Source organism: Limanda limanda, chromosome 19, assembly GCF_963576545.1.
Source record: "Limanda limanda chromosome 19, fLimLim1.1, whole genome shotgun sequence".
NCBI classification, from domain to species: domain Eukaryota; kingdom Metazoa; phylum Chordata; class Actinopteri; order Pleuronectiformes; family Pleuronectidae; genus Limanda; species Limanda limanda.
In genome coordinates this window covers 14176100-14202977 of record NC_083654.1, presented here as the reverse complement: position 1 = coordinate 14202977, position 26878 = coordinate 14176100, and the positions used below count along the sequence as shown (strand labels likewise).

At 41.5% G+C, this 26878-nt stretch overlaps 3 protein-coding genes and 1 non-coding gene across 4 annotated transcripts; 1 reads left to right on the top strand and 3 right to left on the bottom strand.

The window, feature by feature from the left end:
- Positions 1 to 1352: 1352 nt before the first annotated feature.
- Positions 1353 to 10301, bottom strand: lix1l (limb and CNS expressed 1 like). Its single transcript, XM_061092706.1, has 6 exons — positions 9690 to 10301; positions 6615 to 6778; positions 5923 to 6063; positions 5107 to 5202; positions 4769 to 4846; positions 1353 to 3950 (listed from the first exon to the last, which is right to left on the bottom strand). Exons 1-6 carry the CDS (start codon positions 10033 to 10035, stop codon positions 3699 to 3701), a joined length of 1077 nt encoding a protein of 358 aa, XP_060948689.1. The 5' UTR covers positions 10036 to 10301; the 3' UTR covers positions 1353 to 3698.
- A 4072-nt stretch (positions 10302 to 14373) lies between these two features.
- Positions 14374 to 16512, top strand: LOC133025966 (type-4 ice-structuring protein-like). The gene is made up of 4 exons (XM_061092767.1): positions 14374 to 14460; positions 15360 to 15428; positions 15535 to 15658; positions 16156 to 16512. Exons 2-4 carry the CDS (start codon positions 15380 to 15382, stop codon positions 16355 to 16357), a joined length of 375 nt encoding a protein of 124 aa, XP_060948750.1. The 5' UTR covers positions 14374 to 14460; positions 15360 to 15379; the 3' UTR covers positions 16358 to 16512.
- Positions 16513 to 18009: 1497 nt separating this feature from the next.
- LOC133025525 (polyadenylate-binding protein 1A-like) lies at positions 18010 to 26224 on the bottom strand. Its single transcript, XM_061092204.1, has 14 exons — positions 25496 to 26224; positions 23414 to 23607; positions 22447 to 22562; positions 22007 to 22146; positions 21797 to 21891; positions 21569 to 21706; positions 21157 to 21252; positions 20315 to 20681; positions 20111 to 20221; positions 19848 to 19990; positions 19666 to 19750; positions 18744 to 18874; positions 18465 to 18564; positions 18010 to 18334 (listed from the first exon to the last, which is right to left on the bottom strand). The coding sequence occupies exons 1-13, from the start codon at positions 25686 to 25688 to the stop codon at positions 18472 to 18474; spliced, it is 1902 nt and encodes a 633-aa protein (XP_060948187.1). The 5' UTR covers positions 25689 to 26224; the 3' UTR covers positions 18010 to 18334; positions 18465 to 18471.
- LOC133026533 (small nucleolar RNA SNORA5) lies at positions 21351 to 21485 on the bottom strand. Its single transcript, XR_009683199.1, has one exon. It is a non-coding gene; the product is annotated as a small nucleolar RNA SNORA5 (small nucleolar RNA).
- Positions 26225 to 26878: the final 654 nt, after the last annotated feature.

Genomic DNA, 26878 nt, shown 5'->3' with positions numbered 1-26878 from the left:
TTTACAACTAAAAATTAATAATAGAAGGCAAACAATATTAAAATAAATAAAGGCAATTTTAAGATAACACAGTAGTAGACAACATTGTGGTCTAAATACAAGTTTTTTTGGTGCCGGAAACACATTTTACCTTATACAGGAAGATACCACAAGTAATAATACTATTAATGATAGAAATACTACTACTAGTCATAAAACAAGTTCTACTACTACTACTACTACTAATAATAATAATAATAATAATAATAATAATAATAATAATAATAATAATAATATTATTATTAATCAAATAGTACAGTTCCAAGGTGTTTTACAACTTAAAAATGAATAATAGAAGGCAAACAATATTAAAATAAATAAAGGCAATTTAAAGATAACACAGTAGTAGACAACATTGGGGTCCAAATACAAGTTTCAAAATGTTACAGATGAGTTAAAAAGGAATAATAATAAAACATAAGGAAATCATTGAAAAGAGTTGGTAAAATTAGATTAAAATTAAGGTTGAATTCCTCAAGCGCACTTATAAAAAATGGGCCTTTAAGTGAAATATAAGAGAATAAGGAGTTTGCCTGTTAAAGTAAAGTGAGGATGGATTAGAAAACAAATGAACGGTTCATCACATCATTCATGGTGAAGCAAGCACTGCACACATTGTTTCTATGGGTACACGTTAGGTACAGTACGTGGTCTCAAGCCAAAGTTCTGGTGTGATGTAGGAAGTCTCATGTAATCCCACACTGATTCAATGAAGTTGAGATCAGACTGTGGGGGCTCCACCATCTGCTGCAGGACTTTTTGTTCTCTGTGTGGCTGATGATCGTTCTCTTATGTGACTCAGGCTGCTTGTGGTTGTTGTCATGGATAAGAAGTTTAATCTAGAGTGCTTAGAATGTTTGTACAGTGGTGTGGAGTGGGTAGATTAACAATACACTGTACAACAAGAGATTGATTGTGATATAATTATTAGGCTAGGGTCCATTTAGCTTGCTGTGAGTAACTTTTGGTAACATTGAAGAAGAGAGATTAAATACGGATTAAAACAAGACATAATCTTTTTGTAATTTGGAGTCTGCCTTATCTACCTATCAAGACTAATGTGGAAAAGGCACATTATTGTATTGCAGTCTTGAGCCAATGATATTCTTTAAAATAGATTTGGAACTATTGTGTGGTCATAACAATAATATGTAATTCCCAGAACTTTTTCTCAAATGTCTGGAAAAGCTATTTATCACCAGTACGAAATACACGTTATCCCATTAAACCCTTTGCAAGCTCATTACTTAATCCTGGTTATAAATGATTCTAATCTTTGTACAAAGCAGCATAACAAGTCACATGACAAAACATTAAAGATTTGTATCAGCCAATTTATTACATCATATAAATCTACTAAAATTATAAACATGAAATACAAAATGTTCATACAAAATACATACAATAAGGGTCTTCAGGAACACTTCAAAAACAATACTGTATCGAAAATGAAACATAGAAAAACAGAAATTAATCAACAACATCATGCATTAAAGCCAAAAGATGATAAAACCAAGTTTGTTTGTTTTTTATAAAGTGGATAGCAAACAATATACTGTTTTTGAAAAGTCTTCATTGATAATGATCACAAAGAAAGGTCAAAGGCATTTGTAAGAAGAATGGAGCTCTGAGATTAATGGCTTGTTGTCAGAAATCAAAACACACAATAATAATAAGCATCTTAATTAGAGGAAAAATGCAAAAACAAAAAATTCAAGATCTCCAGCCTCATTCCTGTAACCAGCTCATTTGGAAACGTTCGATACGAGTGCACCAGCACTAAAGCATGAAGTCTGACTTGAAATCGCTTCACGGGACGATACAATCACTGAAAAGAAATCTTTTGCTGGGAGTCTTTGAGCGAATGAGAGATGAACGAGGCTGAATTCAAGCTGCTGAATAGAGTTCAACTGTCTCTTTAAACATTTCAGTATTGAGAGGACGAAACTTTTTTCTCTTGGTGGAGCTGACTCCATATTTTGCGAGCCCAGTACCAAACCAACAATATATAATGGTTATAAATGTATAAAAAACGTAGTGAGATTTAAAAAAAAATCCTTCATAAGAACATATTAAGGAATTGTAACAGTAATATAGTGTGTAATCTGCACACTACAACATGTAATGTAACATCACCTTTACATCTAAGACAAAAGACGTAAAGTAGAGTAGCTTTAACTTTTAAAGACCCATTTAAATGGAGTTTAAGGAGTTTAACCACAACAGGCTACCAATTTTATTAAAGGCACAATGGTCCCAGAGAGAAATACGTCAATAGAATATTAAAACGGATCTGGCTTTAATCGTAGAAACATTCCTGCCCCCTTTGTTTTTAATTTGCAGGCTGCCTGAATTTCATGAAATCAGTTTCTGCTGTTGACAATCCAACATAGAGCAGAAGCATGAGCCCTCCCGCTGTTTAACTCGCATAACTCACTGCCCACATTTTTCTTTCAAACCAGAGCCGCACATTATCCATTAAACTCTCACTCCCCTTTCACGGGGTATTTAAAAAGGGACTCTTTGAAATGCCTTCATTCTTATAATGTAATAAAAAATACATTTTTAGATATGTCATACAGGGAAATAAAAGGATATCACATTTACAGTATAAAAGAGATCAGGTCCTTCTGTGTAAAAAGGTGATTAAGTGCGAGTTACATTTTAGCTCGAGGACGTTCACCAGCACAATTAAGAACCGAACTCTGCTTCCAATATCCTGAAAACCATAAACCACAAGCACTGGTGCTGTTTAGTATTGAGGACAATGACTCACACTTGACTCACACATTGTAAATCGTCTTGTTAAAAAGGATCCTTTGACTCGTTTTTTGTGTGTGGCTGTTTGTTGACTTCGATGAGACTCTCACCAGCTATTCTGATGACAAACACAAATTCTATCCTGGAGCAATTCTATCACCTGGATAGCTGCAGTAGTTGAGAGCGCACTGAGAATAAACATTCAGCTTGGGTCAATGAATGCTGGAATAGTTCAAACAGAGCGATGGTTCGCCATTGGATGTTTTAAAAACCTGAGCTGCTGAAGTATTTTCTCAATAATGTAACTGTTGCGATCTTAAACTCAAAGAAAATCTCATAGCGATGTGCTTACATTACATTGCTGTTTCAGAATGATCTTTTTCTTAGTGGTCACAAGGTTTTAAGATTCTGGTTTGTATTCTCTTTTGCTGCTTTTTACCACTGTGACTCCGAGAAGTGTAAGTGAACGCACCAATAACATTAAAGAAACTCTTTGATCTGATTTACAAATGATCTTCACCTCATACATGTTTGGTTTGTTGGTCATTTTACCTCATGACCTGTACATTCGCAGATGAAAGGCAGGTTTTGTTTGTTACAGTCTGGAATAAAGAATAAAAACATGTATTACCCCGTAAGCTGGTTCGCCAAGTATACAGGTAGATTATAGAAAAGTCGTTTTCCTGTAATCACTAGGCACAAAGAGGTAACAGCTATAGTGGCAGGTGTTTGTTTTGTGGTGGGATGTGCATACTGTAAAATCAAGTGCTGATTACCTGGTCCTCGTGAAGAAACATGTGATACAAAGGGTTTTAAGATATCAGACGACTCATCGTTATCTCTATGAAATGTTCAATACTGTTACCAGGAGTGTGAAAGCAAGATTCCACGAGCCGGGTTTAGCGTGACGGCAGGGTGGCGGTGTTGGCCGCATTGAGCTGACCCACGGCTGACATCAGGATGTCTTTCTTCTCTTTGTAAAAACGCAGTTCTCTGCCCGCCAGTCTGGCGTCCTCCAGTTCCCGATCTGTGGAGGCCAGCTCCTGCCCGATGGTGCTCGCCACGCTCTGCTCTCGGTTCACCCAGTCGGCCGCCATCTGGGTGCGCATGTCGTCGTCCAGAGCCCGGTGGGAATAGTGGGCCAGCACCTCCTGCAAAGTTGGTAAAATGGTAAATGGTTTTGTATTCATATAGCGCTTTTCTAGTCTGATGATGACCACTCAAAGCTCTTTACAGTCCAGTTTTACATTCACCCATTCACACACACATTCATACAGTGCATCTATTAGCAGCACTTTGTTGTTCTACGAGGGGCAATTCGATTTTCAGCATCTTGCCCAAGGACACTTCGGCATGCAGATGGGGAAGACTGGGGATCGAACCGCCGACCTTCAGGTTGGAGGACGACCTCTCTACCCCTCAGCCACAGCCGACCAAGTTCAGTCATATAAAAGAGTCAAAGTTTGAGGGAGTGAAGCCTTTTTCCTTAACCAACCTAAAAGATAAACTCAATTTTTAAGTTTGAGGTTTTCTGATACTTTGAAGGTTACAGCTGAAATGAACTTTTTCGGTCAACTATCCTTTTAATTAACAATAATCCATTTTAAGGTCTGCCAATGAGTTTATGTGTTCATGTACAGTAATGAAACAATAAGGCATATTAAGAGGACTGATATGAATGAGTGTGTGTAATTTGGTGCAGCCTGATAGATTTTAAGGGGAGGTTGGGCCTTGGCAGCGTTATGGCCTCTGGTGAGTTTAATTCTACTTCAGGAACGTTAGAATTAACAAAGAACTTCCTCTCTGGTTTACTTATTATTTCCAGCCTTCCACTGCTCATGCTGAGAGGGAGAAATGGTTGATCTATGTGGAACAGTGCAGACCTGTCGTGTAATTACTTCACTGAAAACAGCCACTGTTCTTGGATAATTGAACCCATCTGGGAAGTGGGCAGTTTCACATTCATTACCTGTCGGGAACATTGTCGCTCTCTCATGGCTTTGAGGCTTCCGTTCCAGTGCAGTAGCTGAAACACAGTCATCAGCTCCTGGAGACACAAACACAGCAGAGCCAGCGTGAGACCGAACTCTCTTCACAGCACACAACATGTAGTAATTCAGTTATTCAAACCACGACTTCAGACGTCTCCTTTCCAGTTCGAAACGAGGTCAACGTGTTCTAACTAAGGTCACGTGTGGGCTACCACTACGTGTATGTGCAGACCAGACGCCCACGAGCTGCGTAGCTGTGTCTGAGGAGCATAAAATGTGACCTAACACGACTCAGACATTCCTGATTTATATGCACCTGAAACTCCAGCATGGATTTTCCTTTGTTGGACTCGAGCATGAAGCGAAACGCTCCAATCCCTGTGTTGGGATTGTCGGCCTCCTCTCTGTTTCCCTGTGAAGCACAGCAAGCAGTTAATGAGCATATGGTGTGATGCTTGACTCATATAGGGTTTCATGGCTCACATATATACTTGGACTTTGACGTCAGCGACACACAATGAGGAGGATAACCACAAGTTCAGATGCACATTGATATTGATAATTTACCCTGTAGTCCTCCCAGTCGTTTCTTCTTCGGATCTACGGATGTTGGTGAGAAATGCAGATTCAAATTTTAAAAGTTTGGCAAATGTTTTATGAGCAAGAAAATGAGATCCACACGTTGTCTGAGACTAAAGGATCAACTCCATGTTTGCAGTGAGCAACTTTGTTTACACCTCAGGGTATCTTGGTAATGTCTCTGTGACATCCTCAATATTTTGCTTTCAAAAAATTTAATTTCCGTAAATCCGTTTTCTTCCTCCAGAGATTTGTTGCATCTGTTTTTCATACGACTTAATCAGAGCCATCTTGACACAAGCAAAGTCTTACTGGGAGCTCGTCCAAGTCACGTAAGACTTTTTCAGACATGAACTAAACATGAAGAAGGCAGAAGGAGATCGTCGTGGTCAGACACTCAAAGCAACTGGCTCAGACATTTGCCTTCTCACATGGAGGCCCTCCATGGTACCAGTAGGGAAGTCCAGGAAACTGTATGTGACTTTGCTTTGCTTCCCACTGACCCACAGCTTGATACCTAAACATCAACTTTCAGCTTGTTACCGTAACTTACATTGAAGGAGGCCAGAGCCTCGCTCACGCTCTTCTCGATGAAGTCGTCTGTGATGCGACGGGACGGATGTTCATTGAAGACAGAGTTCATGAGGGCGATCTTGGCAGCGCTGCGTCTGGCCTCGGCCTTGGTTGGACAGAACTGTCAAACAGAGGAGAAAACATGCACCAGCGGTCAGATACAAGCCGAAATACAGATGTTCTGCACAGAAGGCTGAAGGCTGGAGAACAACGGTGTTTATATCGTGGATTGATTGTTTATAAAGATGGATGACATGTCGGTTCCCCAAGAGCGAAGCTAAAGTGTCTTGATTGGCCCCTGTTGGCTGGCATGAAACCAAACTCCTCCATGTTGGTGGATGGGGTATGGATCAAACAAAAAATCCAAGACACACATTTCTTCACAAAGTTGGTTTCTGTCTTTTTATGTAGTTCTTATCCGGCATTTATATCTGGGAGGTTTTGGCTTCATTTCTTTGTGGGAGGAAGTGGAGACACGTCTTCCATCTACATACAGTCTATGTTAAGTTAGCTAAAATGTGGATGTAGCTTAATGTTTCCTCGTCACGTGTTTGGATCCATGTTTAGGATGTTGTGTTTGCGGGCATGTTTGGATTCTGTAACCATGTGACGTGAACCTGGAATGACCATTTTTCTCCATTACACAGTAAAGAAACAGGGCAGTTACTGTACCTGGAAACTTCCGAAGCAGCTGCCTCCTGGAAGGCTAACATAGCAGACATATGGCGGGTTGTTGGACGGGACCATTTCATAAACAACTAAAGCTCCGTTGCGCAGGTCGGCCCCTCTGGTCAGCTTCATCTGCCAGAACTCCTGTAAAGCCTCCACCACGTTTACTGCAGGGAACAGATATAAATAAACCGTCACACTGAGATATATCAAATCAGACTTTTATTATTGGCCCTATTTAGAGGTAACATGTTGTAGTGGGGGGAAATCTAAATGCTTTTTGTGCTGAGCTTAAGTGCCGTCGGTCTCTGGCCCCGTGCTCTGTAACATCCTCTCTAAGATGGATGGGCTTGGGGGGGGGGGGGGGGGGGTCATTTCAAGGATGCCAGGGGATTTTCCTGAAAATATTTATGTGGCTGCCTAAAGGAAACTCTGCATCAGCTCAGAAGAGCTGCTCGCTTAAAGAAACAACCCCCTCATCCCCGAAACTTTCATAAAAAAAATGTTGCATTCATGTGTTCGTCCAAGAGATACGGCAACAAAGAAACTGAGCCGTAAATAAGGATTTAGGTTGGCGTCTGCTGGGAGATGTGAGCGCAGCCAACATTATCCAGGTCTCTATCACTTCTGTCACCTCACGGCTCTTTCCTGCTGAGATCTCGCTGTTTGATATGGACACAGACAAACTGAGGCTCCCTTACACACACACACACACACACACACAAAGAGAGAGTCTGGAACCTGATCAGTATCAGTTGTTTTCAAAGCTGCAGCCTTGACGAACATAGAAATAGAAAACATATCCCGACTTCGCACGGTAAATCACTAATGTGCGATCCAAAGCGGTTGTTGCTTTTACTGTGTTAATATAAAATGCTCACTATAAACTGATTCTCTTGTATTCAGCCAAATGTAAAGTAAGTTACCTTCACAACAGATGACAGGAATCTATAATGTGCTCTGCTGAAAATAACAAAATGCAATGTTTAACTCAAGTTGGCCCTAGATGTGTGGTGAGCTATTGCATATGTTTTACATGCACATTAGTTTCCTCAATACAGAGGATAAATCCAACAAGCAAACAAGCAAACATGTTTTTCAGCATCTAAATGGTTCACGGCTGTAATGAGACAGTGTCAGGTTTGGAGCATTTCCTTAAATCTACAGGACAAAGCGCCAGGAAGCTCCGGGAGATAAGGGAGGATGATCTATTACAAAGTGACAATGGTTCTGCTGCAGGCTCACACCCACAGAACAGCAGTTACCATTCACACTTTCACAGCTAGGGGCAAAAATCTTAAATGGGCTTTTTGAGTTTACACCGTAAAGAATTATTTATCCATCTTAATTGTGTTTTGACTGAAAATGAATGCATAGAAAATCCATGGTCCCGGCACACTGATGACTGTATGTAATAAAAAGTGTAGATAACCCCCATGTGGCTGCACTTTTTGTTACCGAAATCCCCAAATATGACCGATGTGTTTGTTTATTTTAGAATGTTTGCAACAATTTACCTAACATCAACATTTTCCTTCCAAGAGTAACAAGAGAAATTCGAGCATTAAGACACAAATAAAGCCAGTGTGGCGTCTTTAAGGAGCTGCCAATGTTGACGGTGTTAAGTAACCTAAATGGGATCGAGGAGGGAAAGACGGGAGGGACAATCTTTTGGGAATAAATCCTATTAGAGACAGGAACACTTGTATTAGCTGTGACTGCCAACATTATTGCAGCATTTGGTCTAATAGTCAGTGTTAAGCCTCCTGCCAATGTGTTACAGTGAAAAACAACATGTTAATTACAGATAAGTAAACAAGATCATAAGGTGACATCAGCAGACAAGTTAACACAGATTTCAGCTAAATCTCAATTCTGTTGTAAATTTAATTAAAAATAATGTGAAATTGAATCTAGAATCATTATAATTTTATCTTATTTGTATTTCCCTTTATTATATGGTGGGGCCTTAAACATTTTTCAATATTGATATTTGATTTAATGAAATATATTTGTTGTGAAGTTGTTTGTTAATTCTGCTTTTTCTTTCTTTTGTTTTGTTTGTGCACTGATATTTTTATGGTTTTGTTTCATGATTGTTTTTATGACATGAATGATACACAACTACCCATGATACATAATTATCGATATGCTGACAGCAAATAGCAATAGTTTGAAATATATATAAATATTGTTTGAACTTTTGCAAGTTTAAGGTTATGTTTCATCTCAGTTTGAGGAAAACTCTGTGAAACTGACACCAACCTGTAATGAATAAATACACAAATCCTGCACTTTTTGTATTCTCTTCTTCAGTTCGACAGATATCCTGATGTATCTTGGTATGATTTTCTTGCAATACATCAATTATTGCAGAATCGCTCTATCGTGATAGTATCCTGTATAATGAGTTACCCTGTGATTCCCACGCTTATTCGTTCCTAAAAAAGTTTTTATGTTTTCAGAAGATTCAAAACTCAAGCTGTTCTGAGTAGGAGGCTCTGATCCTTGAAAGAACTTCATCCATCTGGTTTTACTTACACTGTGATGACTGGTTTGGATTTAAATATTCTGGCTACATACTGAAAGATGATTAAACTTAATTTTTCTCAATTAAAAGAGTTCAAAGGCTGATTATACAACTCTCTTTTGTTCTTTAACCTGACTATAATAACACTTATCACATTTAACGGTGCAGGATCAGTACTGTTTGGGGGCTCATGTATATGTATAATAGTTTAATGTTCGCAGATGTAAACCGGAGCCGTGGTTGTTAATCCTGTGATGAAGTGAGGTTGTGTAAATATCAGAAGAAAAACAGTAAGTGATGTTATATTGAGTGGAAATATTTCATCTACAAGGTAAATCTCGACACATGTGATATTTGACTCTGTGGAACTAAACACAGGAATGTAGTGTGTGTCTCTTTTTTTTACGTTGCTGGTCTATTCCCAAACAAATGGCGCAGCTAAAAGTGGTTTTCTGCCCCAGCTCCCCTCCCCAACTCAGCCTGGAACATCCGACCAAAACATGCTTATTTCCCCCGGTTAACGGGACGCTGGCCCCGGGTAGCTTTACCTCTGCCGTAGCCCTGTGTGTGTTTGGCGAAGCTGCGGACCACCGCCTCCACCGCCTCCTTCAGCACCGCCGGGTTCCCGGGGTTGCAGTGGCCGGCAGCCCCCGGCCCCAGCCCGGCCCCGATGCCGCCGTACAGGCTGTGGAACTGCAGCGGGGGAGGAGGAGGAGGAGGCCCGCAGGAAGCCGCCAGCGAGGCCGGGGACGGCAGCAGCGGCGGGATGGGCACCGTGACCCCGGGCCGGAGCGACGAGGAGCGGAGGGTCCCGGTGGGTCCCGAACCGAATCCGATGCCCGGCTGCAGCCGCTGAGGGCGGATACTGTCCGGGTGGAGGAGGTGAGATTCCATTGTCCACAAGTCACGTCTGCGGGCTCCGGGCTGTGCGGGGGATGTGCGGCGGTGTGCGGGACGGGCTCGGGTCCGGACACGGTGTGTGAGAGCCGGGGAGCAGGCTGGGATCCGGCCGGAGACAGTCACCGCCTCATGGAGCAGACACAGCCGAGTCTCAGACACATTTCACCGCAGCTCCTCATCCTCACTGCCAGGCTGCCCCAGACACAAGAGGCGTTCACTGACCCCGGGGATTCCCCACACTCACTGACAACAGCTGCACACCAGACAGAACGTCTCCATGTTCAGACTGGGTTTTTCAAAATGTTTAATCTGAAACTAATGTCTCCTAATGTCATTCATTGTAAACATACTGTTAAATATACCTTTCACAAAGTATCAGGAACAATTCCACGACACTAAAACATTAGCCATCCACTATGAATCTCAATTTTTTATTATTATTGACACACTTCTGATTTTAATCTAAGTGAACCGTATATACTGTACATATATAAATTCACTACTGTTGTGTTATTCACCGACTTCATGTATATGAATAACACAATTGTTTGTGTCCACCCTTGCTCAGCTTGTTGTCGTGTTCACTCTATTTGTTCAATAGTTGTGTTTATTTTGGAGTCTGTTTTCGCTGTATGTCCATTAACTATAAGAACACTGAGAGCAAATAACACTGGAGTCAAAGTCCTAGTATGTGTACACATGCATGGCAAATAAAGCTGATTCTGATTCCTCAATCAGGTTTTCCACTAATTCAATTGTGCCCACACACCCACATGGTATGATGGCCGCATGTCAACCAAAGCTGGCCCAATTTTGTTTGGTGCTATTTAAACCATATTCACTGTTGCCACATGGGCCACTATAGGTTCAAATCCTGATGAAACCTTGTCTATAGCACTGCATGTTTGTCAAAGATGTGCTACTTTACAACTGGGCCACTTCAAGTTCACAAAATTTCTCCAGGCCACAAGAAGGCCAGATGTGCCAAATCACTGCCTGAAGTGGTCAACATCCAAATCTACATTTGCCCTGGATGCTTGTTTGTTTGACTTATTGTTATTGTTGTTTGAGTCTATAATAAACTGCAACAGTATAATAAACAAAAAGGGAAAACATGCTGTAACTATAACATATCAAATAGATACGTAAACACCACATTTCTGCCAATTTGTTATCAAACAGTTGCAATCAAACTCAGATAGGAAGTTATATGAATGTTGTTGTCATATTTCCTGCATTTTCCACAGTGCGTGAAGGCACCAGTGAAAAGTCAGAGAAATATCAAGCCAAGAAATCTGAGCCTGCTCTGTTCTCTCCTGTGGCTCCAACAGAGAACAACTACAGTGTGGGCTCAGGCTCCAGCTCTGCAGCCTGAAGCATGTGATTAAAACCTGCAGCCACAATAACTGCGTTTAGTCGGGAGAGGGTGAGACACTCAGGTCACTTCTTCAACCCACTCAGAAACTGAGTTAGTTACTAGTTAGTCAAAGGGTTTAACTGTGAGTCAGTGGGACCACCAACCCCGCACAAAACAAATAGTTGAAAGAGGAAACGGGACCTCATCTCACGCTTCCTAAGAGCTTTTTACGACTTTCTGGGCCTTGTGTAATATTTCATCCTCGCTGTGGCCTGGGAGGAGTCCCAGAGAAGTTCAGAGCAGGAACTCAGGAGCTCATGATTGAATCTTTATTCTTTTTTTCTTCTTGTTTTTCAAAGCTGAGTCTGCAATATAATAAACATTCAGTCATTGCACATCTGGTTCCACTAAAAAACACATTTTAAACAAATTACAGCAAAGTATGAGACTGAAAACCTCCGAGCAGACAAAGATGAGGCCCGTCTGACGTTGTTTACTACGGAGTGAGCAGACAACAGAAAGAAGAAGGAGAAGAAACAGACATATATCATAACTATGATGAGGCTCCCTGAAGGACGCCCTGTCATTCCATGACATCAGTGATTAACCTCAGCTTCACTGCTTTACGTTCACATGACGTTTGGACCAATCTAATGTAATTTAATCTCCTCCAATCTAATGCTCAGTTTGCATGTGCTGCTGTGTGTTTGTTTCAGAGTTAAAGTTATGTACTCACAATCAAGTTAATCAAGTTAAAGCGATAAACCAGGCTTCATTTAATTTGAATGTGCACAAGGCTTCATACATCATTGCCGCAGAGGATAATCTGACCTAAACATGAATGTACTGCAGGGCTGTGTTCCATTTCTTCTTATTGTTAAAGTATCACTATTGTGAGAGAGAGAGAGATAGAGAGAGAGAGAGAGAGAGAGAGAGAGAGAGAGAGAGAGAGAGAGAGAGAGAGAGAGAGAGAGAGAGATCGCGAAGGCATTCAACTTTAATGTTTCTAAGTCCATTTATATTAAATTGTTGGTTTCGGTTTCTAGTCACTTTTCTATACTATTAGAAAAAGCTAGAAGTGGAACTTTTTTTAATATTTTTAATTAGGAAAATTAAGTCGAAATTGTAAGGTACCACTTATTGTCCTCCCTTCGCTCCTTTCCCATTATAAAAAACACATAACTGGTCAAGAGTTTTCATTCTTTTTGTGTGTTTTCTACTTGTTGGTTTGTTTGTTTGTATGTTTGTTTATTTGGCAAAAAAAAAAAAAAACATGAATCTATTTGTAAAGGTCATGTAACATGATGTGATGTGTTTCAATAAACAGATTTATAAAAAATAAAAAAAAAGAAGAGTTTTCATTCTGCATTCATGCCTGAGCCAACACTAATAAATGTGGATGACCTTTACTCTCTAATATTTAGTGTACATTTAGTGTAAAATCTTGGAATAAGAGTCAGGGCCAAGTTTCACCTCTTCCCAAGTTTTCATTCAGTATTTGTTGCAACGTAAAGTACTCACAGAGTCCAATCTCGTGGTGAACAGGCGCTGGACAGAGAGAATATTCTCTTGTTTTAAAACATCCCAACATCTGGTGTTAATTTACATCTGACCGTTAAACATCCAATTTCCTTCTAGATTAATAAAGAATTATCCACATTCGATCAAACAGCTCGTGTTGTTTATATTATCTCGTCATATGTTTATATAAAAATCTTTTTATTCTTCCTGTGTGAATTTGCTTATCAGAATCAGAATCAGAAAGTATTTATTATAAGTGACTGGGGTGAAGTCAGTTCGTAAATAATTACTTTATGACGACTATAAAGATAAACTGGTCCCAATAACACGCTGCTGCATGTAAAGCAAAGGTAGAAGGTTTACATCCACATGTTGCCTGTAATTCATGACCCCTCCCTCCAAAGTGCAACTTAATGACAATTCACTCGTACTACTTTTAATACATTTACACTGTATTTTATCCGATTTCCATGAAACTTGGTGGAAGGGTGTGATGTGGGTCGGGAAGCACCATTACATTTTGGTGCCGATCCAAATAAAATTGTGGATCTAGTTGATTTAAAGGTGGTTTCCTAAGTCGACTGTTGGGCCTGAAAACAGCTGACATGTTGTAAAGTTTAATCTCTATTCTTTGTACTTATCTGTCAAAGCTGAGACATAGAGACACTTAATGATATAAATGAAATTCTTAGTCATAACGAAAGTAAGTATGTTTTTCCTATGTCCTGCTGTTGATACTTGATGATGGTCGGTGAGGTGCGATCATAGAATCACATGATTTAAAGTGTACATTTTACTTTTTTTTATCTAATAATTAGAATTAGATAGATAGATAGATAGATAGATAGATAGAGTACTTTATTCATCCCCGAAGGGAAATTAAGTTGTCATATAAATTAGTTTATATGATAAAAATACAGGAAAAATTTGAAAGTGGAAAGATCTTGATCATTATTACAAACATGACTTGTCTCTCCTTTAGACTGAAAACAGAACTTCATGATAAAAGTTTCACTTTTCTTCACAACAAGTGACAATATGCGTTCCATTGAAAATAAATGAATGAAGTCAATTTTACAACGTTTTCAAGTACTTTTAATCCAAAAGTACTTGACAATCTAAAGGCCATGTGGACATAATGGAAATCAAACAAACCACGAGAAATTTCCTCAGTTCTCTTATTTGTTGTTGTATTTGTTCACGCAAGCACCAACCTGGCCTCAGTGTCGTAACAGTGACGCTGCTGCTGATGATGATTAAGTGTTTCGTTGAATCAACGTGATAAGATGAGTACTCAGGACTGATGTTAGCAGAGGGAGTGTTGGACTTTGGCTCGGTTTGCCCAGGTGGCATCATGAGCAGCAAGGGTCAGAGCACTGATTCCCTCACTGGCACCAACATCCAATCGTGTCCCAGCTCTTTATCTTGTCTAATCGTAGTCCTATCACAGTAGGATACAGCTGCATCACTGAGCTGGAGTATAAGAGGACTGAGAGTCCCACAGCTCGGCACCATCCGGTCCAACTTCTCCTGCGGTAAAGGTGAGTCTGCTCCTATTTCAAAATCCACACGAGACACTTGGACACAAATCCCACAATTCTTCATAGTCTTTCTCCAGTATTTACAAAAAACTTGGATTTTAATTTGATAGTTTGAAAGTAACATATTCATCTTTGTCATGTAAAATTATGCCAGGGCGGAATTTGAATACATTTTAAAGGAAGAATGTGTTTTTTATGTTGTAATAAAGTAAACATCTTTATTTAACGTTTAGTTTTGCATCACAGAGGTTTGTAGGAGGCAGCACACAGATGTTGAAGATGTGACAGTAAACCCATTCATCATTTAATGTTAAGGATATAAAATCACTATAGACGAATAATTGTGTTAGACTTTTCAAGCTATTTGTTAAAAACAGCTTACTGTAGTTTAGATGAATGATTCTTGTAGAAATGCAGAACTGGCTTTTTTTTTAACAAAAAGCCTTCAATAAATATGGTTTAACACATTACAGAAGTAGATCAATACAACATATAAAAGAAATCATTTATTTTCCACAACAGAAGTTTCTACTCTTTCTTCTTCTTCTACATTAGAATATCTAATAATAAATAAAAGAAAACTCAAGGCTCTCACTGAACTGCAGCATGTCTGTGATAGGCCAGGTAAAGATTACAAGTTAATGTGTTTGATGTGGACAAACACGCAGGATCTATATATTTATCTTATACCCATGTGGCAACAACAACAAAGAACAAATCGACAGGGATTCCTGGAAAACTTTATCAGTGATTCATCAGATTGAGCAACAGGAGGACGACGCCTCCTTAGATCTGAAAAACAAACCGTGTAAATGATCATTGTGACGAGATCCAGGGAAAATAAAGGGGTTAATTAACAACCATACAGAATAATAACTGAGCAGTGTTTGTCTCTGTAGGTCTCCTCCACTCAACAGCCATGAAATTCACCCTCATCGCCGCCGTCGTCCTGCTCGCTCTGGCACAAGGTACGACCATCACACAGCCACTGATTGGAAGTGCAACTCTGCTGTTTATTAGAAAGCTCTCTCATTTACTGACTCCTTCTTCTTCTCTGTCTTCTGAAACCCACAGGAAGCATTGCACAAGATGCAGGCGACCTGGAGCAGGTCAGTCAGTACTTTGAGGAAATGAAGAACAAGATGACTGCTGACGTCACCGCGTTCCTTGGCAGCCAGGACCTCGCCGGCCAGGCTCAGTGAGTACAACCCCCCCCCCCCACCCACCCCACCCCCCATACCAGCGCCCTCACACACCAGGTCAAAGTTCAGTTGTGACTCACGGTCTGGATGATCACATCTTCTTCCTGCTTATCACACTGGACCTTGTCCTTTGTTAAATACCAGTGCAGAGTACACTTACTCAAGTACAAATCCAAGATACTAGTACTATTCCTATCATATTTCTTTAGTATTACATAAGTTATTATTAGTTACATTTAGTAATTATTAATTTACTTATGATTCATCATTGTAGATTAAACAATTAGGAAAATTAGTAGTTACAGTAAATACATGTTAATTAGAAAAGATCAATACGACACTGACAGGGGCCATTCTGAATAAACACCTCTTTTGATACTTATAGTATTTCTCGTTGCTTACATAAAATATATACAATTTCCTGATAATTGAGTTTTTTTCTGTTTTGTATACATGATGGTTCATCTTTTTTTTTCTTTTTTTAACTCCACAGGACCTTCGTGCAGGATAGGAAGACCCAGCTGGAGCCACTGGCCGCCCAGATCCAGGAACAGCTGCAGACCGCTGCCGCCAAGCTGGAGGAGCACATGAAGCCCCTGGCCGAGAACGTACAGCCCATGGTGGAGACCTTCAAGAAGCAGATGGAGGATCTCCTCAAGAGGCTGATGGATCAGACCCAAATGGTCGCCCAGTAAACAAGCCGTCCTTCCAAAGAAACGTGCCACAACAACATCTTCTCCATCACGGACTGAGCTCATGGCCTGACAGCGCCTAAAATGTGTTTCAGTGCTCGTTGACACTGATATTTATTTTCTTTGTCCAGAAGCACAATTAAAAACCTTGAAACACATCATGGTATTGAATTGTATTTGTTTTTTCATCTGCCTGTGTGAATGAAGGGGTGTTTTATCGGTTTAGAAATATTTTTGATTTGACCAAGACAATGAATTTAAAATCACCACTAGTGTTCGATCATCTAAATTGTACAAATTGTTGGTTTCTTTACCGTAGATTTGGTAATTTATATTTATATACTTTATATTTAACTCGGGAGTAGGTCCTCTTTCATTGGAAGCCGCCATGTTTTTTACACTAGTGTGAACTGGACCAACTAAACACCTTTGGAGTTTTTATGACAACTGAAGGATACAACAGCTTCTGTGTCATGTTTGGGGTGAGAGCTATTCAGCTGCAACATGCAACTTCACCACCAGATGTTACTAAATTCTAAACACTGAACCTTTGAGAGATATTCTGCTCGTATTCAGGTTCATGATTTAAATTTGGGATATTAAATGGAAAGGTTTACATGCTCTAATATTAAATGGTTAATGGTTTTGTATTTATATAGCGCTTTTCTAGTCTTGATGACCACTCAAAGCGCTTTACAGTACAGTTTTACATTCACACAGACATTCATACAGTGCATCTATTCTCAGCACTTTGTTATTCTATGGGGGGCCATTCAGGGTTCAGCATCTTGCCCAAGGACACTTCGGCATGCAGATGGGTCAGACTGGGGATTGAACTGCCACCCTTCAGGTTGGAGGACGACCACTCTACCCCTCAGCCACTGCCGCTTATTAAAAACACGTCATCATACTCTCCTTTGCTGTAGCTCCTCTTTTCAGTCTATAGCTACATCCACACCACTACGCAACACCTAAAATATCTTTTTAAACAAATAATTTCTGTCCACACAAGCAATCTGGCACCGCATCAGTATTAAATCCCATCCACACCAACACATCTGAAAATGCACATCAAGTAAACACTCACGAACACTGGGTATCCAGTAGGAACAGGAATCATTTGGTCGTTTGTTGCAGATTGCTGGAATAATGGCTCGTCTGCTACAAGTTTCAACAGTTACATCACATTAAAAAGCAGAATTAACTGCACTGCAGCCTTTTAAGCTTCTAATGGATTATCCATTTTCTACACTTGTCACCAAGGCTAATGCCGGAAAGGGGTCATGTGATAACAGCCCAATGAATCAGCAAAAGCAACGCCATGACCGCAAAGACCCCATCAGCAAGCAATTGTGAGTGTCTGGCTTCATTTACGGAACGAGGCATTAAAGCCACTAGTCAAGCATTATCGTATATCATCATGAATCATGATAGTGCAAGAATCGGCCAGACTAGTCAAGGCGTTTCCAGAGCTTCGGTGTCGTTTGTGCAATCTTAACACAGACTTTTGGCTTTTTAAGTTTGAAGACTTAAATCCTATTTAACACACTTGAGGAAAGAAAGATGTTTTCATTAAAACCTGTTGTCATCACGAGAGGCTCATACTTCAGTATTTAGTCAGTAACTTCTCCCACAGCCAACAACTGACACATTGATAATTTTGTAAAGTTTTATTGAAGCAAGCAACAAACATTCAACAGGGATAAAATGGCAGAAAGGAATGCTTTCAATCAAAACTCTTCTAAAACCCCTCAATCCTCATTTTTAATTTTAACTTTTCCTCTTTTTTTGTGAATTTTGTATTTTTAACACAGCGAAACTCGCCTGGTGTTCATGATGAGCCTGGCTGGAGACTTGTTTCTGTTTTTTTAACATATTTGACTTTTACTTTGTTTTGTGTATTTTTTACTTTTGGATTCTTTTTTTTGAATTTTTGTTTTCCCCCCCATCGGTGAAGTTAGTCTCAAGGGATCCCCATTCCTGTAAAAACACAAAAATATAATGTGAATACACTGTATACGTTTACAGTGGGAACAGTAAATTCACAGTACTCAGTTAAATCCGCTATAAGTTTTGACAGGTATGTGGCAGTGTAATATGAGGAAAGTACCTTGAGTTCAGACACTTGGGACACCAGCTGAATTTGTCGCAGGCTTCTGGGCAGTCTCCTTGGCCTGGTGGGCCTGAAGCACAGCCACTGCCTCATCCACCTACAAACATGAAATGAACTACTGTTAGAAGCATCAAGTCATAGCGGGATCTCTGCTTCCACAGGATCCACTTTTCCTGTGTCTGAACGATACCTTCAATCTGTGCATCAGCCAATATTATTTAAGTCTATAAAACCGTCCAACTGATATCAGCTGAGAAGTAATATCATTGAACTGACCTTCGAGCGGAGAGACTCTGGAGACTCCAGCATATGGAGCAGCTCGGAGTTGTCGATTTCCAGCAGCATGCCAGTGATCTTCCCGGCCAGGCTGGGATGCATGTTCGAGATCATTGGGAAAAGACGCTCACCTAGAGGAGGGACAAACAGTCAGCTCAAGTCAGGATGTAATGAACACATGCCAAGGGCCAAATGCTGAAATGTAGTCTAAAGGCCGGAGCATGCTTCTGCGTTTTCACAGGCCCGGAAGCGCAAGAGCTCTCCCGGGCCCCTTACGTGCTATCGTAGACCTTCTTACGTGCGTCGGCCAATTTTTCTAACTAGACGGCAAACCCCCGCAAGCGTCACCCGCCCGCAAGGGCTGTGATTGGTCTGCTAACTACATCATTTCCGGAGTCGCATTTCCGGTTCATGCCCGGAAACCACGGAGGATTTAGAAGAACGAATATGGACCAAATAGAACAGCACTTGGCAGAAGAGATCGGAAACTATGACCACTAGTATAACCCGTCACTGACCCGCGGATTTTTCCGCCAGAAAAAGGCTCTGAGGAGCCGCCGTGGCGATGTAAATAAATCGCTCTTCTTCGTGCCACACACGAAGAAGTGCAGAATTCGACAAAAAAACATTACTCCGCCTAGTGTTCTGGCGGGGAATTGCATGGCAACACACGCAACGGTTGGAAAACCATGAATGAGAACAAGTCCTGCGTTACAACTGCGTGCTTGCGGGCCCCAGACAACGCAGAAGCATGCTCCGGCCTTTAGATGGATAATCTAGTGCCACCAATCCAAAGTTATAGAAAGAATACCATGTAAATACATGCGTTACATAAAGCACCTGAGGAAAGACATAGCACATACTAAATGCTACGTCATGCTAACACGTTATTCACTCATGAAGAGCTACTGCTGAATCTTACCCAGCATCTGCTTCTGTTCCTGTGGTGGAGCAGCGGCCAGCATGGAGGAAGTCAGAGGCTCCTGTCCCTGAACGTGGACGGCAGGCTGAGGAACACACAGGATTTTAAAGTACCGCCACACATAAAAAAAATGTTTGCAAGTGTGAGTGAGTCTGGCCGGACTATGGAATGTGCATTCCTACCTGCTGCATGGCGACTTGCTGCTGAGCGGTCATGTGCTGCTGGGGATTGCGGACTCCTGGGGCGTACTTGTACTGAGGAACTCCACGCACCGGAGCGGCTGCTGCAGCTGCTGCAGAGACTGGTCTCGGCCCCATAGACTGACCTGATGGGAGAAAAGCCCACAAGGGAACATGCTTACATAAAAGATACAAGAAGCAGCCATACAGTTGAACCATATTTGCTGTGCAGCTTAAAAGCTATTGACTGAGGACAAGGGACTGACCGACACGCTGGGTGGACATCATGCGTGGCACCTGGGAGGTCGGTCGCATGGTACTGAAGGACTGAGGCCGTGGGGCTGAGGGACGCATGGCACCTGGCATGTTCTGGAAATCTATGAACACACAAAAACATAGTGGCATCATGTACACGTTCAAACTGTTTTGTTAAATTACTATAAATATACACATTGTAGAGGGGTCCTTACGCTGTGGCCTGACACCTTGGGTGGTCCAGCGTGGGCCTGGTCGCAGCTGGGCCATCTGACCAGCTGCTGGGTAGTAAGCAGCGCGGTTCTGGGTTTGAGGTATGGCTGCCATGAAGTACCCAGAGGGTGGAGGTTGCTGGTAGGGATTGATGACCGGGTTTGGAACTGCCCGCACGCTGGCCATGCGCTGCATGTACTGGTTGGTGAGGTGGGCTTGACGCTCCTCCTTCCGCTGGGCCAGGGCCACGTACAGAGGCTTGGTGGCTACGATGCGGCCGTTCATTTCAGTCACAGCTTTGGTGGCCTCCTCCGGAGACGAGAAGCAGACAAAGCCGAAGCCTTTGCTGCGCCCACCTTCCATCATCACCTGAGTAGAGAGTCCAATTGAATTGGTTGCATGTGAAATATTAACAATAGAATGTACTAGACATACTAACTCTGTAGCTACAGAGTTTCAGTGGTGATGACAAACTCAGCTACTGATAAAATCATAGACTGTTTATAAGGTCTTGGCCGCCACCGGGTGACTGGCTGCAGTAAGTCATAAACCCCGCCTCCTCTGTCTTGTTAGAAAGGCCAAACCAAAAAGTCAAAGTTATGTTTATGTTTCTGTCATTTGAGGTAGTTGTTATCAAATTGATTTACGTTCCAATGTTCACTTTTCCTGTAGGTTTGGTTATAAAACCGGGTGAAAAGTCATGATTGACAGCTGAGACTAACTCGAAATTGTTAAGCCTGTATCAAGGATATTTGGGATTGATTTCTTGATAGCGGAAATAAATGAAGTCGTCCATCTTTATTTACAGTCTATGGATAAAATAAGAAAAGAGCTGAAATCTTACCTTTGCACTGGTTATGGTTCCAAATGGCGAGAACTCCTTTCGCAGGCGTTCATCATCAAGTCCATCATCTAGGTTCTTCACGTACAAGTTGACACCCTAAAAATAAAGACAGAAAAGAGTTCAAACATGTTGCTTCCTTATGGTAATGGTAGATATTAAGCAGGAAAAATATCCCTTTATAATGTAAGACATTTTCTTGTCTGTAGTACATTTTTATCCCCAGAGTCTATGGTGAAGACATATGGGGCCCATGAACTACAGTCAATGTTGCAGCTATTTTGGCCAGTGCAAACTACTGAAGAGGAAGCACCGAATTTGACACAACTGCAATATTTTTGATATGACAGACGAGAGAGGAAGTACATTTTTTGGTTTCAATTTGGTCAATTTGTGCTAGGAAACGAAACTGTACCTGGTAGCGAGTCATGCGATCTTGTTTCATTTGCTCAAACTTGCGCTTCAGCTCCGTCTGTCGCTCGACCTTCTTCTGGGCGCGGCCGACGTAGATCAGTTTCCCGTTCATCTCCCTGCCGTTCATCTCATCCACCGCCTATAGCAACCAAGAAAACCACATCAACTTTGTGGCCAGAAATGGTGGAACAGTTTCTGGTGGTCAGAAAAAAAAGCTAGGTCATCTTACTTTCTGGGCGTCCTCGTGCCTCTCAAAGCTGACGAACCCGAAGCCTCGAGATTTTCCACTGTCATCAGTCATGACACGGATACTCATGGAATTTCCTAGAAAACGGAGAGATACCACTTCATTATTTATCCCCATAATCTTTAACTTCAGAGGATCTAAAACACTGTATATGCTTGTTCAGGAGCAGACTAATTTCAAGCAATGACTCACCATAATCAACGAAGAGCTCCCTCAGGCTCTCCTCATCCATATCGTCACCAAAGTTTTTAATGTAGACGTTTGTGAACTCCTTGGCTCGGGCACCAAGCTCAGCCTCGCGTTCTTTGCGAGATTTGAAGCGACCGACGAATCTGCATTGAAATGGACATTTAGCCAAATAAAAATGCACTAGAGGAATAAAATGTTTTGTTATCACCACTGAAAATCCAATTGTTGAGAAGACCACGAGTTAGTTTAATGTCATCGAGTCAATTCGACTTATTGTAAATAATGCACACAAGTTTTTACTTGCCACACCTTGTTATTCAGTCACATTATAAAACCAAACAAAAAACCACAGACCCGGTTGAATACTTCACTCTCATTCACATGTTACCCAACTAAACCGCTAAACCAAAACAGTTTTAAAGTGGTTAAGGACATTCACTTACACTTTTCGGTCATTGAGCAGCATGCCATTCATTTTCTCAATGGCTCGTTCGGCGGCCTCCTGAGTCTCAAAATGCACAAAGCCGTAGCCTTTAGAGCCATTCTCATCACAAACCACCTTAGAGGGAGAAGAAACATGCCGTTTTTAAAACTCCACACACATGCAGTAATAGTATGTTAAACTTGAACATTCTGTTGAACCACACCCAAAATATTCCAGACGAATTTATTAAAAATACGACTGATTGCACGGTCATTCTGGGAGACTCAATATAAAGATGCATAAACTATTTATTAGTTAATATACAAAGTCATTAAGGGATTTGTGCCTTTTTTGGAAAGGGCACAAATCCTATGCCTTGTAGAACCCACTCCACATGAGCTTTTATACACTTACCTGGCATGTTTTTGCATTCCCACATCTGCCATGTCTGCATGTACAGAACCACTAAAGCTCTTACCTATTATTGATTTTAACCAGCGTGAAAACTGACTCCTAAGCTGCTTTCAGGCCGGACATTTTCCTCGGAGGGAGGGGGCTATATGTGAGACTGCAAATGTGCAAGTCAGTTGCTCTGGACATTTTCCAGGACTTTTTATTGTGAGCCCTTGTGAGAATACAGTAGACAAATATGTGGACAATTCATGGTACGCGAGTGGCCGTTTTGAGGTTTGCAACAGTTGGAACAAATCAATGGTGAGGTCAGCTAAAATTTTCTGAACATTTTGCAAAGTTAATGTCTGAAAACGGTTTAATGTACCAGTATACCAGACTGGTATCACTGGGTGATGTGTGATTGTAAAACATCTGTTTTTCTTGACTCTACAGTCAATACAAAACAAGGACATTTACATAGTACCCACATGCAAATATGCTACCACCCAATGCAAAACCAGAGCGGGAACAGTTGACCATCCCCCCCGTTTCAGGGTTAGTTAACAAGGGTGAGCTGGCCATGGGATTTATACCTTGCATGACAGGATGTTGCCAAAAGCAGAGAAGGTGTCATATAGAGCCTTGTTGTCGATGGACTTGTCGAGGTTCTTGATGAAGATGTTTCCCACGCCACTCTTTCGCAACGATGGATCACGCTGCGACCACATGATGCGCACAGGCCGCCCCTTGATCACATCGAAGTTCATCGTGTCCAAGGCCCGCTCCGCTGCAGAGAGAAACACAGGGACACGGGTTAGGGTTTTTAGAACAGATATATTTTCAAGTGCTGGATACAGCTGCATATGTTAAAGGTGTGGCTGCTGCTGGGGAAACCAAAAAAGGGCAGAAAACTGGATCTTCGAGTTTCTCCCCGGCCACACTAATAAATGATAAACGGTCGTTGGCCTCACGGCTGTTGCATACATTTACATTTCTCAGTAGTAAAGGTGTCGACTTTCTTTTAATCTCTTGTTCAAGGGAAGCTGAACAGTGGGTGTTAATGAAATCATCCCCTTGTCATGGTGTAGAATTTCAAACTGAAAAGTCCTGGTCACAAATACATTAGCACAACTGTATTAGGTAACTCTGGCTAAGGACTGTAGGATTTCTAAGTTTGCAGTCAGTGTAATAATAAGATAGTATCACACTCAATCTACAGTATATGGCACCAATCTAATACATGGCATAATAAGAGGCTATTATCCCAAAGTCCTCAACAGAATAGGTCTCAGTGAAAACACAAATACGCCCTAGAGAACCAAAGTGCAATGCAGATGCATGCTCTTATCACTGGAAAGCAGACAAAGTCATGTGGATGGTTGATACGTGGTTTCTTGGGGACACGTGGCTGACATCATCTGCTTTCACACATTCACTGAACTCTCATAATTGCTTTTAGACGAGTCGTGTAAAACCCCAAATGTCCAAGTCAGCTGCCCTGGACTTCTTACTTTACCATCCCCCTTATGAGATGTCCAGAAAAGGCGAGATTGCACCTACGTGAGAATACAGGAGGACCATTTCTAGGAAATTCACAAACATGTGGCCATGTTGGTGCTTCTAACAAGCTGTACAACTGTAGAAAAACTAAAAACAATGACAATATCTCAGCATGACAAAGTGGTGGCACACGTAGAAGACACCAACTAATGTCAGCTTGAAAAGACAACGAGATTGGAGAGTTAATGGCGATAAAGTAGTTCCTCAGTGTCGTGGTGCTGTTACCAAATACGTGTGATTTACATAGTGGAACTCACTCTAACCGCCTGACCCTGTGTGAGAGGCAAACTGAGGGAAATGTCCAGACCCCGTTTGTAGCACACTATGTAAGGTAAATGTCTGAAAATGGCTAAAAATGAATGTTTAACGTTAAAGTAACTGATGCATCATATATTTGAATGGATAAGGACATATTAATACAAAGCTGATATTATACTACAAAGCTGATATTAACTCTTAAAATGTCCCAGAGCCTATTTATAGGACATTATCCGGTGTAGAACAGATTCATTATATGTTATGTTAAATATTATATGTTAAATTAGGTAACTGATGAATCATCTATTTGAATGGATAAGGACATATTAATACAAAGCTGATATTAACTCCTAAAATGTCCCAGAGCCTATTTAACGGACATTATCCGGAGTAGAACAGATTCATTATATGTCCAGATGGATGCGGACAAGGTGTCCAGGGTATGATCTGGTGTTCATTTTCTGAAAACCACTCTGATCGGCCATTTTCTAAGTTACTGTCTCTATGCCCCAAATCCTAGCAACGCAACCTGCCCGGCCTTAATTTAACAGTGCCAGCACTTCCGGTTGCAGTGTCTGGGTGTTGTCCCCGATACACCGGGGATTAAAAGACCCCACTGGGAGTGTTGGGAAGTCCGCAGTGCCTTGCTCAATGACCGGGGAGGACGTGGCGCCGGGTATACTACGCCACTGCTGGGAAAGGTTCAGCTGAGGAGACCCCCCCCCCCCCCATCTGACAACATGTCGGCCGCAGTCACGTGTAGCACAAGCATGCTCGATCGCTCCACGCTTGCTGCAGACTTGTCATTTAAAAACCCATTTTACATGTAAAAATCATTTTAAAAAGGTGGTACATACCGTCCGCTGGCTGCTGGAAGTTCACGTACGCGTACCCGAGGGATCGCCGGGTGATCATGTCCCTGCAGACCCGGATCGAGAGGATGGCTCCGGCGGGGCTGAATTTCTCGTACAGCATGGCCTCGGTCACATCTTGGTGCAGATCACCGACGTATAGCGAGGCCATGGGGTAACTGGGAGCGCTGGGATTCATGGCTAGTCGGGCTGGGGACTGGGGGGGAGACTAGCTATAAACACTCGGGACGATGGCTAGTTTAACCGTAGCCGGTACGAATTTAAAAAAGAAGGAAGGTTTCGGCTACGAGCACGAAGCTAACGGTGGCTAGCGTGGCGCAGGTTCGTGGGGGGAGCACGTTAGCAGCCGCTAGCTCGTTGGTCGCGGTGTCTCTGGAGTGGAAAGTAAAAGCGATGCGTTTTAAAATGTCGTCTCAACGTGACACACTGACGATAAAAGCAGGATTATCGCTACTGGTCCTGAACACGTCGACTGAAACACTCGAGTTAAACCGAGGCCGCTTCCTTCTTCTTCTACGTTACCGTGCTGTCCGCGGGTAGAGTCTGCTCCGGCTTCACCGACTTGTTACAAAAAAGGAAGGGGGAAAAAATAAAAGGATTTTTTGGCTTTTTTTAAAGGTTTTGAGTTTTTTTTTGTATTTTTATTTTTTATAGAACGTGTGCCGAGCGGGCTCAGGAGCACACGCGCACTCACACAGCGCTAACAGCCGGGGTAGAGGGGAAGCACGCAAGGAGGAAGTGGTCATATATATACCACGCGTGTCGTCACCACACCCGGCCAATCAGCGGCCCGCCGGGAAACACGACACGCCCAGGGGCGTTACCTCCCAACTGTGCGCATGATGATGAAATCTTGTAGAACGTGTTATCAAAGACATCAGAGGCTCACACAAACACACACATATATATATATATATATATATATATATATATATATATATATATATATATATATATATATATATATACACATCCACACACATATTTATACAAAACCACATGTATACACAATCACACACATACAGATATACACAATCACACACACACAGACACCATATACACACAACCACACAACCACACATACACACATATATATATATACACAACCACACACATATATATACAAAACCACACGTATACACAATCACACACACATACAGATATATAAATATACACAATCACACACGTACAGATATACACAATCACACACACAGAGACACCAAACATACATATACACACAACCACACACACACACATATATATATATATATATACACAACCACACAAATATATATACAAAACCACACGTATACACAATCACACACACATACAGATATATATAAATATACACAATCACACACATACAGA